This window comes from Pan troglodytes, chromosome 10 (assembly GCF_028858775.2).
Source record: "Pan troglodytes isolate AG18354 chromosome 10, NHGRI_mPanTro3-v2.0_pri, whole genome shotgun sequence".
NCBI classification, from domain to species: domain Eukaryota; kingdom Metazoa; phylum Chordata; class Mammalia; order Primates; family Hominidae; genus Pan; species Pan troglodytes.
This window is the reverse complement of record NC_072408.2, coordinates 130,159,284-130,177,934: the sequence shown is the minus strand read 5'-3', so window position 1 is coordinate 130,177,934 and position 18,651 is coordinate 130,159,284. Positions and strand designations below refer to the sequence as shown.

At 41.4% G+C, this 18,651-nt stretch overlaps 1 protein-coding gene across 11 annotated transcripts in view; it reads left to right on the top strand.

Moving 5' to 3' along the window:
- Nucleotides 1–18,651, top strand: part of SBNO1 (strawberry notch homolog 1) — a 75,765-nt gene that overhangs the window by 20,985 nt on the left and 36,129 nt on the right. For all 11 annotated transcript variants that reach the window (XM_063785231.1, XM_016924534.4, XM_016924535.4 and 8 more), the window contains 11 exons: nucleotides 2,607–2,707; nucleotides 7,168–7,264; nucleotides 9,456–9,616; nucleotides 12,297–12,430; nucleotides 13,210–13,300; nucleotides 14,822–14,983; nucleotides 15,690–15,825; nucleotides 15,905–16,010; nucleotides 16,138–16,291; nucleotides 17,380–17,562; nucleotides 18,115–18,212. In XM_063785231.1, the coding sequence (XP_063641301.1) occupies nucleotides 2,607–2,707; nucleotides 7,168–7,264; nucleotides 9,456–9,616; nucleotides 12,297–12,430; nucleotides 13,210–13,300; nucleotides 14,822–14,983; nucleotides 15,690–15,825; nucleotides 15,905–16,010; nucleotides 16,138–16,291; nucleotides 17,380–17,562; nucleotides 18,115–18,212 (1,423 nt within the window). The remainder of the gene's footprint in view (nucleotides 1–2,606; nucleotides 2,708–7,167; nucleotides 7,265–9,455; nucleotides 9,617–12,296; nucleotides 12,431–13,209; nucleotides 13,301–14,821; nucleotides 14,984–15,689; nucleotides 15,826–15,904; nucleotides 16,011–16,137; nucleotides 16,292–17,379; nucleotides 17,563–18,114; nucleotides 18,213–18,651) is intronic.

Below are 18,651 nucleotides of genomic sequence, written 5' to 3'. Positions count from 1 at the left end.
GTGCCTGTAATTCCAGCTACTTGGGAGGCTGAGGCAGGGAATTGCTTGAACCCAGGAGGCAGAGGTTGCAGTGAGCTGAGATGGCGCCACTGCACTCCAGCCTGGGCGACAGAGCAAGACTCCATCTCAAAAAAAAAAAAAGAAAAAAAAAAAGATGGTAAGTGAATGCTGAAGACAAGCAAAGTTTTTTGTTGTAGGAGATGGTCCTCTTTTTACTGAAGGGAAAAAACGTTGAAAATATGAAACTGCAGAAAGCAAGGTGTTGCATGTTCTACTTATCTGTGTGGTTGTTGCCCCTTTGGGTTCTAACCTGTCACTTTTTCTCTGGTCTTAAAACTAGGAGCTGATCACTGGCTCTTTCACAGTTAAAATAAACAAACCATGCCCCCAAATATCATCTCTGTTCTAGTTTCCTTGTTTAGTTAATACTTTATTTTTATTTTTTATTTTTTTGTGAGACGAAGTCTCATTCCATCGCCCAGGCTGGAGTGCAATGGCGCGACCTCGGCTCCCTGCAACCCCTGCCTCTTGAATTCAAGTGATTCTCCTGCTTCAGCCTCCCAAATAGCTGGGATTACAGGCATGAGCCACCAAGCCTGGCTATTTTTAGTAGAGATGGGGTTTCACCATGTTGGCCATGCTGATCTTGAACTCCTGACCTCAAGTGATCAGCCCACCTCGGCCTCCCAAAGTTCTGGGATTACAGGCGTGAGCACCTGGCCTGTTAATACTTTAATTAGTTGTACTCGTTTTGGAGTCTAAGTGATAGTCCTCCCAAATACTCTTCATCTTTTGCTAGAATAGATGAAATGCTGATCAGCTCTCCTGGTGTTAGCACTCTCTTCCCTAAAGGCAGTGATTTCCGCACCTCTATCTCAAGAATTCCAGGTATTGTGAGGACTTCAGGGATTCTTGGAGGCTGAAGGCTGGTTCCAGGGGTTCTGGACTGGATACCTCCCACCCCTATTCAGTCAAGTAGCTCTGCTGATTGATAAGTGGATTCTGAGATTTTATTGCTATATTTAAAAGAGTTTGAAAACCAGTGGTATAGAAGAAAGTGTTCATTGTTTAGATCTTTACTCTGGGAGCAGGAGGAAGTAAGGAGTTCCCAAATTGATTTTTCTTCTTCTAGAAATAATTATTTTGCCTTGAAAATTAGTAAGTACCACCAGATCACATGAAATTGATTCTGTTTGGGTGATAACCCCAGGTTTTGGGTTTTTTTGTTTTTTTTTCTTTTTTGAGAGTCTTGCTCTGTCGCCCAGGCTGGAGTGCAGTGGCGCGATTTCGGCTCAGTGCAGGCTCCGCCTCCTGTTTTCATGCCATTCTCCTGCCTCAGCCTCCCTAGTAGCTGGGACTACAGGCGCCCGCCAGCACACCCAGCTAATTTTTTTTTGTATTTTTTTTATTTTTATTAATTAATTAATTAATTAATTTTTTTGAGACAGAGTTTTACTCTTGTTGCCCAGGCTGGAGTTCAATGACGCAATCTCAGCTCACTGCACCCTCCGCCTCCCGGGTTCAAGCAGTTCTCTGCTTCAGCCTCCCAAGTAGCTGGGATTATGAGCATGCGCCACCATGCCCGGCTAATTTTGTATTTTTAGTAGAGACTGGGCCTCCTCGGCCTCCCAGAGTGCTGGGATTACGGGCGTGAGCCACCGCGCCGGCCTTGTTTATTTTTAATGAGTCAAATGAAGTGTCTCAAAGTAATGCTGGCTTTTGGGTATCTTTCTAATAAATAATTTTCAAGCTTCCCTGGCACACGTTCCTTTTGAGTTACTTGTTTTCTAAAGTTAATTCTTTACTTCCATAAAGACACATGGGTTTGCATGTTTTCATGCCTGTGCTTAATTTAAATTAGTAATAGACGCCAGGTGCGGTGGCTCACGCCTGTAATCCCAGCACTTTGGGATGCCAAAGTGGGCAGATCACCTGAGGTTGGGAGTTCAAGACCAGCCTGACCAACATGGAGAAACCCCGTTTTTACTTAAAAAAAAATTACAAAATTAGGCAGGCATGGTGGCGCATTCCCGTAATCCCAGCTACTTGGGGGTCTGAGGCAGGAGAATCGCTTGAACTCGGGAGGAGGAGGTTGCAGTCAGCTGAGATTGCACCAATGCACTCCATCCTGGGCAACAAGAGTGAAACTCCAAAAATAAATAAATAAAAATAAATTAGTTATAGGCAGATTGACATTCTTTGGTTTTTGAAATATGTAAACTTCTGGGTTTTTTATTTTTATTTTTTTAGACAAAGTCTTGTTCTGTCACCCAGGCTGAAGTGCAGTGGCGCAATCTCGGCTCATTTCAACCTCCACCTCCCAGGTTCAAGCATTTCTCTGCCTCAGTCTCCCGAGTAGCTGGGATTACAGGCGCCCGTCACCACGCCCAGCTTGTTTCTGTATTTTTAGTAGAGATGCGGCTTCACAATCTTGGCCAGGCTGGTCTTGAACTCCTCACCTTGTAATTCACCCGCCTTGGTGTCCCAAAAATGCTGGGATTACAGGCGTGAGCCACCGCAGCAGCCTTAAACTTCTGGATTTTTAAATAATGGGAAAATAAGTTCAGAATTTTCTTCTAAATGTAATTTGACTTTTTCCTCCTCAGCTGATGTAAGCAATGGTACAGTAAAGAAAGAGTCTTCTAATAAAGAAGGAGCTAGAATGTGGATAAACGACATGAAGATGAGGAGTTTTTCCCCAACCATGGTGAGTTTCAAATAACTGTGTCTTTATTTTTGTGTAGTATGAGAGTGTACTCAACTAAAAGTGTTCTATATGGAACAACCCTCAGAAAGCTGTTTTTGGGTTGGGAAGAAGCTATACAGGCATGTGAACTAATGGATACGCTTAAACCTCGCTGGAGTAATATAGATACTAACCAGGGTGGTTAAAACTTGCAGATTTGATGGAGTGTGGCACTAACATGCAGTACTGATATCTTACTGTTAAAAATCTCATCTGAGCAGAAAAAAAGACAATGTGGGGTTAACGAAAAGTATTTGATAACTGTGTTCATTTTAGGACCGAACTTGAATAGAAAGCTCATAATGCATTGACAGATCATTTAATGATCTGGTTATGAGTAATTCTTTTTTTTTTTTTTTTTTTTTTTTTGAGACAGAGTCTTACTCTTATCGCCCAGGCTGGAGTGCAGTGGTGCTATCTTGGCTCACTGTAACCTCCACCTCCCAGGTTCAAGTGATTCTCCCACCTCAGCCTCTCAAGTAGCTGGGATTACAGGCATGTGCCACCATGCCTGGCTAATTTTTGTATTTTTAGTAGAAATGGGGTTTCACCATGTTGACCAGGATGGTCTCGAACTCCTGACCTCAGGTAATCCGCCCGCCTCAGCCTCCGAAAGTGCTGAGATTACAGGCGTGAGCCACTGCACCCGGCCTGGTTAGAATTCTTAACATTTTGAAAATGCTGTATGCTTTGAATCAGTTGATTCCATACATTTATTTAATAAATTCTCCATGTATAACATTGTTAATATGTAGTAGGTTTCTACAAGAAGTATATTTATTACATGATTCTACCTTCAGTAAGCAAAATTTGACAACCATCTGGATTAAGTAGTAATAATGAAAAGTACATCAAACGGTATGCAATGTGCTACTCACAATAAAGGTTAAGAATTTGGAGGAAGAGGTGACCTTCATGAACTCCAGTGGCCTGGTGGACTTTATGGAGGGGGAATAATGGAGCTTGGGTTTTGAGTATGACGAGACTTTGAGGTGGGATATTAGGAAGGGAGCTAAAGGATTAATGGGCACAGAGGGGAGGTAGTGAGTATGTGCTTCGGTGAAAATAAGCCAGGAAGCTTAGCTTGTAGAAAGAAGTGGGAATAGTAGGTCTGGGCTCCATGGAGGGTCCTGAATTGAGGTTTTTATTGTTGTTGTTGTTTTTGAGATGGAGTCTTGCTCTGTTGACCAGGCTGGAGTGTAGTGGTGCGATCTTGGCTCACTGCAATCTCCGCCTCCCAGGTTTGAGCGATTCTTCTGCCTCAGCTTCCTGAGTAGGTGGGATTACAGGTGCCCGCCACCAGGCCTGGCTAATTTTTGTGTTTTTAGTAGAGACGGGGTTTTACCACATTGGCCAGGCTGGTCTCGAATACCTGACCTCAAGTGATCCCTCCAGCTCGGCCTCCCAAAGTGCTGGGAGGCCAGGGTGCCCTGTGCTAAATTGAGTTTGAAGGACTTTGGACTTAGTCTAGCACGATTGAGCCAGTAGACATGGAGGGACCTGTTAGTGATTCAGGAGAAGTTGGGGTGCAGACTGAGTAAAGGGGTAGGGAAGACAGATTCGGGATGAGTAGGAGTAGGCAAAAGAGAGAGGTTGGAAAGTTGGTTAACCTAAGGGGGAAGTAAGAAGGGGTACTAGAGACCTTGCAGAGGGGATTGAAAAACGGAGAGGGGAAAGGAAAAAAAGAGATGACTGTACATAACGATACCAAAAGAGTTTTGGGACTTGGTTCTGGAATATGGAATTGGAGACAATGCAGCAAACTGTAGCTGAAGTTTTTGAATGGGAACCAGGAGAACAATAGTGCTACTGGCGGTACCCAGTTTACTTAGTGATTGTCTACCAACAGCACTTGGAAGGTGATTTTTGGAAACTAAGAATGCATATTTCTTCAAGAAATGTTTTATGTGGTTCTCACATTTCCATTTCAGTTCATTATATACCAAAAGTTTTTTATTGGCTTAGCAGTTAAGTAACATCTCAGAGAGACTGCAAACTGATAGCCCATCAACCAAACTAGTCGGTGTGTGTGTGTGTGTTTAGACGGTGTCTTGCTGTCACCCAGGCTGGAGGGCAGTGGTGCAATCTCAGCTCACTGCAACTTCTGCCTCCCAGGTTCAAGTGATTCTTCTGCCTCAGCCTCCTGAGCAGCTGGGATTAGAGGCGCCCCCCCCCGCCCCCCCCACCACACCCAGATAATTTTTGTTTCTTTTATTTTGTTTATTTATTATGAGATGGAGTCTCGCTCTGTCACAGGCTGGAGTGCATTGGTGCAGTCTTGGCTCACTGCAACCTCCCCTTCCCGGGCTCAAGCAATTCTCTTCCTCAGCCTCCCAAGTAGCTGGGATTACAGGCGCCTGCCACTACGCCCTGCTAATTTTTTTTTGTATTTTTTAGTAGAGATGGGGTTTCACCACCTTGGCCAGGCTGGTCTTGAACTCCTGACCTCGTGATTCACCCGCCTCGACCTCCCAAAGTGCTGGGATTTCAGGCGTGAGCCACTGCGCCTGGCCTGTATTTTTTAGTAGAGACGGGGTTTTGCCATGTTGGCCAGGCTGGTCTTGAACTCCTGACCTCAGGTGATCCGCCCACCCCTGCTGCCCAAGTGCTGGGATTACAGGCGTGAGCCACCATGCCTGGCTGACAAATGTATTTTGTTTGGCCTTCATGGTATTTTGAAGAATTTTTAATTTGTTTGTTGACATATACAAATCCTGATTTCCCAGTTATTTTGAAAAATGGGAGTACCTGACAACCCCAGGCCCACGTTCCCCATCTAGGAAGATTTGCCCAGCGTTGTGTAGTGAACATCTACATGGTGTGTTGGGCAAACATTTCCCAGGTACCGTGGTCTCCCTCACCCGAGTTATCTCTTTGACCTAAATTTGATGTCAGTTGCCATCTCACATGCACCTGGCTTCAAGGTATTACTTGTTTGTTCCCTGGATATAGTGGTCCTTCAGTATTACCAACTTATCCTTCAGTTATTCAGTTATCATCAATTTTATGATGATTTAAAAAAACTATAGGTAGGAGAATAAAGGATGGAGGGAGAAAGGAGGCTGCTTATCTTAACATAGAATACATTTTTATTTTATAAGTGAGGACACAGTTAGATGGTGGGGGTGGAGAGGACCCAGAATTTAGGTAATTTGCCTAAATTAAAAAACAGACTACACAATTAAATAACAGCAGAATTGGGATTCAAATCTATTCATTTGGCCAGTCCTGTTTTGCCTCGAATTTCCGAAATGGAGTTTTATTTTAGCATAATTTCTGAGAACATTCCAAGTTCTCAGATTTTATCTAAAGACTCCATAGGTTAATGTTGATTGGATGATTATTTCCCACTTCTTTTCCTTTTCACGTTTGTTATCTATTTGCAACCATATTCTGCTCTAGATTCTGAGGTAAATGAAAAAAGAGCCTGTCCTTCACTTTTAATGCTGTCTCGATCTTGCCTTAATTTGCCTTAACCTGTAGGTTTTTGTTGTCCTCTTCCCTTGGCATACTGAGTTTCACAACAGTTTCTTTATATTCTTCCCTGAACAAGTGCATGCTAATAAACAGTTGCCTAATGATTGTACTGGTAGTGAAAAGTGGCTTATTCCGGATCTTCCTTTATTCCTTTAAGATCCTGTAGAGGAAGAAAAGGGAAGCATAACTGTGGTGACCATTCACTTGGTTTGCCCAGGACAGTCTGGGTTTACTTCTGTTTTCTCAGTGTAATCCTCAGTAGCTCCCCAACTCAAATGTGCCAGGGTTTGGAAAATAAATTATATGGCCATCTTATATATGATCACGATTGCATCTGTGGAGACACAGAAGTCTGAAGTAAATTTTTCTGTTCTTCATAAGGGCCTCTAAAATAAACTCCAGTCTTCTGGGGTTTTGGTTTTAGGATATGCGGGAAAGCAGACAAATAGGAGTGAACTGAGAAGAAGGTGGAGTGTGAGACTGAGAGGCCTTGCTTGTGGTGATGCAGGGTCCTTTGGGGCCAATCCACCTTTGCTAGGGTTCACTCCAGTTTTGCACTAGGAAGAGCCAGACACACTGCTTGCTCTTTCTCCTGGAACTAGAACGAAGGCGAAGTCTGAGTGCAGAGAGAGTTCTGGGCGTCAAGGAGGGGTGATAGGCAGTATTGAAGGGGAAAGTAGCTTGACATGATGGTGGCCGGAAGGACGTGGAGTCTTGTGACCCATTTGTGGGTAAGAGACAGAGTAGGTCCTCGTTGTCTGTGCTCATTATTGGAGAAGCGGGAAAGCCACGAAGTGTGGCCCAGATTTTAGGGAGTATTGAGGTGGCGCGTCATGTTTCCATGATGGAAATTTGTAGGTGTTCCTAGAAGAGAGTTTTTCTGTGTGTTGGCTGGGTGTCTGGTCCCTGGATTTGGGATTGATTGTGCTCTTTCTGTGTTGCAGAAGGTTCCTGTTGTAAAAGAAGATGATGAACCAGAGGAAGAAGATGAAGAAGAAATGGGTCATGCAGAAACCTATGCAGAATACATGCCAATAAAATGTATGTCTTCGGGATTTGTCAGATATTTACATCAAAGTTTTCCTTTGGTTTCTTTGGTTCTTTTTGTTTTGTTTTGTTTTTTTCCATATAAATTTAGAATCTTGTTTTAGGTCAAAGTCTTTTAAAACCAAAAGTAAAGAAGCTTGGATTTTATTTTAATTTTGTTCATAGGAGTAGTGATTATAAAAATCAAAGGTAATTGTAAAGATATATAAAGCTAAGATATTTAATACAACTTGTCTAAAATTGTAAAAACATTGAAATTATAAAAATAATTGTGCTATTTGAATTCCATAGTTTTTCATTGTTTCTCCCTTTTGTATAACATGGTTCTTTTTTTAGCAGCCACTGTATGAAGTCGAAAATTAGGTTTTTAATATTTGCATAAAATTTTCACTTTTTCATTATAGGAAATAAATCTATGTCTAGAATTTGTCTTTCATGTAGTCTTGGTTTCTATAAAAAACCACTAATAATACCATTTGAATTGAACTACAATTCTCTTTTTATCAACTACCGATAGACTCAAGATTCCATCCTTTTCTGGTCACCTACAATGAATTTTAGAAGTCCTATCTGAAATTCTGTTTTTCTTATTCCAATAATCATTTTGCAAAAGGATTGAAAGAGTTTATGGCCCTTTAAACCAGAGGACAGCAAACTAAATCTGGACCACTCCCTTTTTTATAGTAAATAAGGTTTTATTGGAACATAGACATGTTTATTGGTTTACTTATTATCTGTGGCTGCGTTGACACTACAGTAGCAATGTTAAGTAGTTGTACAAGAGACAGGATGGCCTAAAACGGCAAAATCATTCTCTGACCCTTTACAGAAAAAGCTTCCAGATCATTATTTTAATGTATTCATGTTGTACATTTTGGGGACTTGGTTGTTAAATTTTATAGCCAAGTTTGTCTTTCGAATACTTTTCAAAGTAAAATATGTTCTTCTTAAGACGGGGTCTGGCTCTTTACTCAGTCTGGAGTGCAGTGGCATGCTCTTGCCTCACTGCAACCTCCACCTCCCAGTATCCCTCCTGGATTCTAGCAATTCTCGTGCTTCAGCCTCTTGAGTAGCTAGGATTACAGGTGTGCACCATCATGCCTGGCTGATTTTTGTATTTTTAGTAGAGATGGGGTTTCACCATGTTGGCCAGGCTGGTCTCGAATGCCTGACCTCAGGAGATCCACCCACCTTGGCCTCCCAGGTGCTGAGATTACAGGCGTGAGCCACCATGCCCAGCCAGGCAGTGGCGCAATCTTAGCTCACTGCAGCCTTAGCCTACAAGGCTCAAGCAATCCTCCTGTCTCAGCCTCCTGAATAGCTCGGACCACAGGTCCCACCACCATGCCCAGCTAATTTTTGGATTTTAATTGTAGAGATGAGGGTCTCACTGTATTGCCAAGGCTGGTCTTGAACTCTTGGCCTCAAATGATACTCCTGCTTTGGCCTCCCAAAGTGCTGAGATTACAAGCATGAACCTTCATGCCTAGCCTCAAAATAAAATTATATTGCAAACTTTTGTTTTACTGAATGAATGCTTGAAGTAACTGAACTCCTTAATCTGGCATTATGTTCTGTTACTACTAGAGAACCTGCTGTTATGAACCAAGTGGTGTTTTTTTAGATCTTTTTTTTATCAGCAAATCTCTATTTTATTTTATTTATTATTTAATTTTATTTATTTATTTATTTTTTGAGACAGAGTCTCACTCCATCACTCAGGCTGGAGTGCAGTGGCACAGTCTCGGCTCACTGCAACCTCCATCTCCTGGGTTCAAGCAATTCTCGTTCCTCAGCCTCCTGAGTAGCTGGAATTACAGGCGCGTGCCAACGTGCCCAGCTAATTTTTGTATTTTTAGTAGAGACAGGGATTTGCTATGTTGGCCAGGCTGGTCTTGAACACCTGACCTCAAGTGATCCCTCCACCTTGGCCCCCCAAAGTGCTGGGATTACAGGCATGAGCCACCCACCTGGCCCAAATCTCTTGTTTTAACCATATGTAGTTGATAAATCATTTTAGTCAAACATAGATAGTACTTTGTCATCAGTTACTTTTTATGGAAGCCCAGAGAGAATACTTTTTAATTATTTTTCTATGTTATAAGAAAAACATTGAAATATCTTATAATGAAACTGGAAATGTTATTACTTAGAATAATTAAAATGTTTTTACATTTTTGTTTAGTAAAAATTGGCCTACGTCATCCAGATGCTGTAGTGGAAACCAGCTCTTTATCCAGTGTTACTCCTCCTGATGTTTGGTACAAAACATCCATTTCTGAGGAAACCATTGATAATGGCTGGTTATCAGCATTGCAGCTTGAGGCAATTACATATGCAGCCCAGGTAAGCAATAATATTTCATAATAAATACAATAATTATTTTATCCTATTCTATATAACATAGTTGTTTCAATCTAAAGGTAACTTTTCCTTGTATGAAAACCTTGTAAATGTAATATTTATGAAAGTTTAATGTGTTGGAAAATTAAATTTTAGAAGTGTAGCAGAGATACAGATAGTGCATTTCCAGTGGAAATGGCAAATGTTATAACTTGCTTGGAATTTACTGGGAATATTTATTAAAATTAAAAATATGTATATCGACCAGGCGCAGTGGCTCATGTCTGCAATCCCAGCAGTTTGGGAGGCTGAGGTGGGTGGATTGCTTGAGCCCGGCAGTTCGCGACCAGTCTGGGTAACATGGTGAAACATCATGTCTACGAAAAATACAAAAAATTAGCTGAGTGTAGTGGCACACACCTATAGTCCCAGTTTCTCGGGAAGCTGAGGTAGGGGAATCACCTCAGCCCAGGAAGTCGAGGCTGCAGTAAGCTGTGATCTTGTCACTCCACCCTGGGCGATGGGAAGGAGACCTTGTCTCAAAAAAAAAAAAATTATATGTATGTATATGTGTGTGTATATATACCCATTCCTAGGAGTGTGTTCCCTGGAACTGTTAGATAAGAACATATGCAGAATGATATTTGTTGTACCTTTTGTCCCTCCAGCTGGAAAAGATTTGAGCATCCACATTATTGGGGGGTAATTGCATAAACTGTGATATTATTGGACAGTGGGGTATTGTGTGGGCTTTTAAAATGATGTGAGGTAAACAGTTGTCTTGAAATGATTTCAGTCATATTCCATATCTGTAAAATAAGTAATGACCAAAATAGCCATTTATCCTCCATATTTTGTGTGATATAAAACTTTTAATTTGGCTGGGCATGGTGGCTCACGCCTGTAATCCCAGCACTTTTTTTTTTTTGAGATGGAGTCTCGCTGTGTCGTCCAGGCTGGAGTGCAATGGTGCGATCTTGGCTCACTGGAACCTCCGCCTCCCAGGTTCATGCCATTCTTCTGCCTCAGCCTCCCGAGTAGCTGGGACTACAGGCGCCCACCGCCACACCCGGCTAATTTTTTCTGTTTTTAGTGGAGGTGGGGTTTTACCGTGTTAGCCAGGATGGTCTCGATCTCCTGACCTCATGATCCACCCATCTCGGCCTCCCAAAGTGCTGGGATTACAGGTGTGAGCCACCGTGCCCGGCCCAATCCCAGCACTTTGGGAGGCTGAGGCAGGCGGGTCACCCTGAGGTCAGGAGTTCGAGACCAGCCTGGCCAACGTGGTGAAACCCTGTCTCTACCAAAAATACAAAAATTAGCCAGGCATGGTGGTGCACACCTCTAGTGCCATCTACTTGGGAAGCTAAGTCAGGAGAATCACTTGAACCCAGGAGGTGGAGGTTGCAGTGAGCTGAGATTGTGCCACTGCACTCCAGCCTGGACAACAGAGTGAGACTCTGTCTGAAAAAACTAAAAAACCACTGGCTGGGCACTTTGAGAGGCTGAAGCTGGCGGATCACCTGAGGTTGGGAGTTCGAGACCAGCCTGGCCAACATGGTGAAACCCTGTCTCTACTAAAAATACAAAAACTAGCTGTGCGTGGTGGCACATGCCTGTAATCCTAGCTACTCAGGAGGCTGAGGCAGGAGAATCACTTGAACTCAGGAGGCAGAGGTTGTGGTGAGCCGAGATTGTGCCATTGCACTCTAGCCTGGGCAACAAGAGCAAAACTGTCTCAAAAACAAAACAAAACAAAAACAAAAAAAAACCTGTTTGATTCTGCAAGTGTTGATAAGGGGTATGGCGGGCTCCTCACCAATTTGTTAACTTTCATTACCTGGTGCATGGAAGAGTAGCAGGAAATAATATACAGTAAATATGTAGAAAGTATTCACATTGAGCTGGGCACGGTGACTCGTGCCTGTAATCTCAGCACTTTGGGAGGCCAAGGCGGGTGCATCATGAGGTCAGGAGATCGAGACCATCCTGGTCAACGTGGTGAAACCCTGTCTACTAAAAATACAAAAAATTAGCTGGGCGTGGTGGTGCATGCCTGTAATCCCAGCTACTCGGGAGGCTGAAGCAGGAGAATAGCTTGAACAGGAATTCAGAGGTTGCAGTGAGCCGAGATTGTGCCACTGCACTTCAGCCTGGCGACAGAGCGAGACCCCGTTTCAAAAAAAGAAAAAAAAGAAAGTATCCACATTAAAGCCAAAACTATAAAATTTGGCTGGGTGCAGTACCTCACACCTGTAATCCCAGCACTTTGGGAGGCTGAGGCAGGCGGATCACGAGGTCAGGAGATCGAGATCATTCTGGCTAATATGGTGAAACCCCGTTTCTACTAAAAATACAAAAAATTAGCCAGGCGTGGTGGCAGGCACCTGTAGTCCCAGCTACTCAGGAGGCTGAGGAAGGAGAATGGTGTGAACCCGGGAGGCAGAGATTGCAGTGAGCCAAGATCGCGCCACTGCACTCCAGCCTGGGCGACAGAGCGAGACTCCGTCTCAAAAAAAAAATCCAAAACTCTATGAAATTTATGTAAAAATTAAGTCACAAAATACATATACAAAACAAAAAACATAACATCAATATATTCCTACTCCTAAAACAGTGTATGAAATATTGATCACCAAAATATCTGAAGGATTATATTAATTACCAGCCTTTTGTTTTTCAGCAACATGAAACTTTCCTACCTAATGGAGATCGTGCTGGCTTCTTAATAGGTGATGGTGCCGGTGTAGGAAAAGGAAGGACGATAGCAGGAATCATCTATGAAAATTATTTGTTGAGTAGAAAACGAGCATTGTGGTAAGTATTTAAAAACTGGCTGTGGGCCAGGCGCGGCGGATCACGAGGTTAGGAGATCGAGACCATCCTGGCTAACACAGTGAAACTCCGTCTCTACTAAAAGTACAAAAAATTAGCCGGGCGTCATGGTGGGTGCCTGTAGTCCCAGCTACTCAGGAGGCTGAGGCAGGATGCTGAGGCAGGAGAATGGCGTGAACCCGGGAGGCATAGCTTGCAGTGAGCCGAGATTGTTCCTCTGCACTCCAGCCTGGGTGACAGAGTGCGACTCCATCTCAAAAAAAATAAATAAAAATAAAAATTTTAAAAAAACTGGCTATGGAAGGTTTTGTTAGTAATTACTTTAGCATGTGGGGATGGGATTCCCCTTCCCCATCAAGACAGGATCTTTGTCACCCAGGCTGGAGTGCTGTGGCATATTCATGGCTCACTGCAGCCTCTACCTCAGGGGCTCAAGCAATTCTCCTGCCTCAGCCTCTTGAGTAGCTGGGACTACAGGCATGCACTACCATGCTTGGCTAATTTTTTGTAGATACGGGCTCTTCTTGTGTTGCTCAGGCTGGTTTCGAACTCCTGGGCTCAAGCAGTCCTCCTGCCTTAGGCTCCCAAAGTGCTAGGATTATGGGTGTGAGCCACTGCACTCAGTGGGATGGGTTTTAATGAGTAAGTGTATTTTCTTTTTCTTTTTTTTTTTTTGAAGTGTCAAGACCTGGCTTTATTAATTCCTGAATTCTAGAATGATATAATTTGTATTTAATTTGTGCTTTTTAATATTTTGGCAGGTTTAGTGTTTCAAATGACTTAAAGTATGATGCTGAAAGAGATTTAAGGGATATTGGAGCAAAAAACATTTTGGTTCATTCGTTAAATAAGGTATGAAATCTTTTTATTCAGTTGGTCATTCAATAAATATTGACTCATCTGTGAGATGACAATAATAATAGCTATGTATATAAGGGGACACTTTTTGGAAAACTTTGATGTTACTCCACAGAAAGCATAGTGAGCGCTAGCCACTATTGTTGGTTTGTGGATTCCTATATGCTAAACACTGACAGGCAGTAGCCACTCATCACATGTGGTTATTGAACAGTGTAAGTGACCAGTCCAAATTGAGATGTGCTCTCAAGTGTACAGTGCACACCAGTTGATTCTCTCAATTTTCAGTGTTATTTTTATCTTTCTTTTATAGTTTATATGCCATAAGGGTGCAGTTTAGACAGGTGGCATACCTTGCACTATAGGTCACCAAATCATATGCGATGTAGATAGTTATGGCTTGGGCAGACTGGTTTCAGTATTTGTACAGCTAATGGACTTGAGTTACTCATACCTCTGCTCACATGAAAACAATTCTGTAAGCTGAAAGACAATGTGTGCCAGTGTGTTTTAGAATGTTAAGGTTCAGTTAGCAAATCTTTATTGACTTACTATGCATGCACCAATTGTTGGTGCTATAAGGTTAAAATAGACTGATAGGGTTCCTGGAAGGGCCTCCCTAGTAGCCCTTTGAAAATAAGTAACTGCACCTCTACTTCCCATGTGAGTCCTAAGTTGAATACAGTGTTGCCCTAAACAGTGGCTTGTTAGGGTGGGTTTTACTGGGTGGATTTGTAGCTATAAAGTACTGTGTCTTGAATGACTGTATATAATTCAGAACTAAAAGGATGTAAGTGGCATCTAGAATTTTTTTTTAAAATTTCAGAGTAGTATTAGAAAGGCACATTAACAATTACTCATAATTCTTATGTATCAGAAATTAATCACAGTGTTTTGCATATAGTAAGTGCACAATAAATGTTTGTAAATTGTGACTTTTTTTTCTTATAGGGAAGTTTGTCTGGTTTTTAATGTTTTTTTTTTTTTGTGATGATAAAAGTTTTTAAGACTTTGAAAACTGGATTTAAAAAAAAAAGATCTCAGCTCTGTTGCCCAGGCTGAAGTGCAGTGGCACAATCTCGGCTCACTGCAACCTCCATCTCCCAGGCTCAAGCAGTTCTCCCACCTCAGCCTCTGTGGTAGCTGGGACTGCAGACACGTGCCACGATGCCTGGCTAATTTTTGTATTTTTTGTAGGGATGGGGTTTCACTATGTTGGCCAGGCTGGTCTTGGAACTCCTGAGCTCAAGCGATCCACCCACCTTGACCTCCCAAAGTGTTGGGATTACAGGTGTGAGCCACTGTGTCCTACCAAAAACTGGATTTTTGTACTATAAAGTTGTGTGTTTGTGTTGTGTATATTTATACAAATAAATTTGCGTCTCTGTACTTTTATGTTTTCTGAAGCCTGTCATGGGCCTAACAAGAGTTCCTGCTTGTGAATGTTTAGTTGGGATAAATGTTTCAGAGAGAAAGGTATACTAATTAACTAAATTATTTTCTTTTCTTTTTTAGTTTAAATACGGAAAAATTTCTTCCAAACATAATGGGAGTGTGAAAAAGGGTGTTATTTTTGCTACTTACTCTTCACTTATTGGTGAAAGCCAGTCTGGCGGCAAGTATAAAACTAGGTTAAAACAACTTCTGCATTGGTGCGGTGATGACTTCGATGGAGTGGTATCCTTTATGGCAAATATTTTTCTATTTTTTAACGACAAGAAAATTATAAAAGGGTAGACCTTTGGGAAACAGGAATCTTGAGATTAAACGAGTTGCTGGAGTGAAAACTTTAATGATTACCTAGAGTCCAAAGGGATTGGAAAGTTGATTCGGTTTTTTACCTGTCAGATAGGAGAGCAATGTTTAATCTCCTGGTTTAGAAAAATGTTAACAGATACGAGGAATACTGAATACTGTATTCCCCTTTTGAGGATTAACATTGCATATTTACATAGCAGAATACCCGAGAAGACTAAGTGAAAGAAAACTGTTAGAACTTAGTGGTCCCAAACTTGTTCACAGTATATCTTTTAACTGTCCTGCATGAGGAACATCACTTTTTGAAATGCTGATTAAGTTGGTTACCAATCATGCTTCTACTTTTACAAGTTACCAGATAACAACTTCTTGCTGCAGTGGGTTCTTTTCTCTGTTTTAATTTAGAGGCAAATTGCTGGTTTAAATTCCAAATTCAGTGAATGTCTTTGAGGCTAGAGAGGGAGGAGGATGTAACTGGGGAAAGGCCCATAGGACTTCCTTTGTATTTGCAGTCATGAAATAGGCACTCAGAAGGCCTCAGGGAAATAAAAGTTAACTCTTCTTGAAAGACTGGAGATTCTTACTTAATACTAATGTGATACATTCCTTAACTCATTCCATTTAGATAGTGTTTGATGAGTGTCATAAAGCCAAAAACTTATGTCCTGTTGGTTCTTCAAAGCCAACCAAGACAGGCTTAGCAGTTTTAGAGCTTCAGAACAAATTGCCAAAAGCCAGAGTTGTTTATGCTAGTGCAACTGGTGAGTATTTATTTATTTAAAAATATATATTGTAGGTTATTTTTTCAACTATAATATATTTCATTTGTGGGATTTTCAGGTGCTTCTGAACCACGCAACATGGCCTATATGAACCGTCTTGGCATATGGGGTGAGGGTACTCCATTTAGAGAATTCAGTGATTTTATTCAAGCAGTAGAACGGAGGTAATGCAGTTTACGGTATATACTCTTCTCAGTAGCAATCTAAGAAATGTGTTATTCCTAAAGCCCATTCTCTGTATGTTAAAATTCTACTGTATTGGTAATTACTGTATGTTTTAATTTTATTCAGAGGAGTTGGTGCCATGGAAATAGTTGCTATGGATATGAAGCTTAGAGGAATGTACATTGCTCGACAGCTGAGCTTTACTGGAGTGACCTTCAAAATTGAGGAAGTTCTTCTTTCTCAGAGCTACGTTAAAATGTATAACAAAGCTGTCAAGCTGGTGAGGAATTTTTCTTAATTCCTAGTGTTTATTTAATGTATCTGATAATGTTTCTGTTAGTTTTGGCGATTGCGATGCCTCCTGCCCATGGGAATGTATTTCTACTCTAAAACAACAGATGAAGCCAGGCACGGTGTCTCATGCCTCAGCACTTTGGGAGGCTGAGGCGAGCAGGTCACCTGAGGTCAAGAGTTCAAGACCAGCCTGGCCTATATGTTGAAACCTCATCTCTACTAAAAATACGAAAAAAAATTAGCTGGGCATGGTGGTGTGCGCCTGTAGTGCCAGCTACTTGGGGAGGCTGAGGCAGGAGAATCGCTTGAACCCAGGAGGCGGAGGTTGCAGTGAGCCAAGATGGTGCCAGTGCACTCCAGCTTGGGTAACAGAGGGATATTCCATCGCAAAACAAAAACAAAACAAAAACAAACAGATGAGTTACCAGATGATAGGCTGTTTAACCAATGTGTTTTTTTTTTATTTTTTATTTTTTTTAATTGAAGCAGGGTCTTACTCTGTCGCCCAGACTGGAGTACAGTGGTGTGATCTTGGCTTACTGCAACCTCTACCTCCCAGGTTCAAAGAGTCCTCCAAACTCTGCCTCCTGAGTAGCAGGGACTGCAGGCGCATGTCAATGTGCCTGGCTGATTTTTGTATTTTTTGGTAGAGATGAGGTTTTACAGTGTTGCCCAGCCTGATCTGGAACTCCTGGGCTCAAGCAATCCACCTGCCTCAGCCTCCCAAAGTGCTGGGATTACAGGCATCAGCCACTGCGCCTGGCCTAACCAATGTTCTTATATTTCAGATTGTCCATGTTTTCATTTTGTTAAGGTAATTCATAAGTTATAGCCATTTATTTCAGTTGCATAGTTCTTAAAATCACATTATTTTCTAAAATGACTGCATTAGGTAATAAGAAACTTGAGACAACTGTGTGAGTATCCTGAGAAATAGATTCCCAAGTTACTAAAGATGATTTATTAAATTAATATTAAATGGTCTTGCACTTAACATTATTTTGATTTAATTGGTATTTTTAAATAACTAGACTCAAAGATGAAGTGTCTGAAATGTTGATTATGTATCTTCAGTGGGTCATCGCCAGAGAGCGGTTTCAGCAAGCTGCAGATCTGATTGATGCTGAGCAACGAATGAAGAAGTCCATGTGGGGTCAGTTCTGGTCTGCTCACCAGAGGTTCTTCAAATACTTATGCATAGCATCCAAAGTTAAAAGGGTTGTGCAACTAGCTCGAGAGGAAATCAAGAATGGAAAAGTAAGTAGAAGAACTCATTAAGAGATTGTTTGGGGGTTATGTTGTTTAGTCTTTGTGGGTGCTGAGGTTTTCTGCTTGTAAAATCTGGTTTTCCTAAAGGATAGTAAAACTTCTAAAAAATACATTTCTTAAAATTATAAAAGCAATGCCTGCTGAGAGAATTTAGGGAGTTCAGAAAAGTATAACAAAGTAAACATCACTATAATTGGTCATCCATAGCTGGTAGCACTGGTAACATATGGATGTCTATTGCGTTAAGGTTTTTTATTTTTGGTGAATATTTATCTACTTAAAGCATAAGATACTATAAACTGTACAAGGGCAGGGGCTTCACTCATGCTTACTACTGTCTGTAATCCTATCTCCTGCCTAAATTTTTGACAAATAACCTGTCTCAAATATGTAGAAGAAATAAGTAAAACAAATGTGTGTTTTATAATAATGAGGACATTCTTGTTTGAAATCTTTGTTTAGCTAAATGTTTAAAATATGTCTTGGTAAGAAGCCACAAACATTATTATTCGTAATGAACATGTTTTCTTTTTTCTCCAGTGTGTTGTAATTGGCCTGCAGTCTACAGGAGAAGCTAGAACATTAGAAGCTTTGGAAGAGGGCGGGGGAGAATTGAATGATTTTGTTTCAACTGCCAAGTAATGTTTTTGTTCTTTTAATGTTTTTGTTTCTTTTTGAGTTCTTCCTTACATTAGTTCCAATGTGGGCATTTCCTGGAGACAAAACTTTTGATTCACCTGCATCATCTTTAAGTTTTCTTGATCTGAGTTTTCTGCTTTTCTGTAACAGTGTGTCTATTGGAAAACAATAACAGAAATCTCATCATCCTAAAATGTTAAGCATTTTGCTAATATTACACAGAGTATGTGAACTAACAGAAGGGCTAGATTTTGTTTCTCTTGTACATCTTGGAAATCTGTGACAGCTTGGTTTAGATTCAGTTTTAGTGTACTGTATTTGAAATTACCGTTATCCACAGGAACAGTAACTATAGTTTGTCCTAATATAACGAAGTCTACTTTATAAGTTGGCTGAGCATGGTGGCTCACAGCTGTAATCTCAGCACTTTGGGAGGCC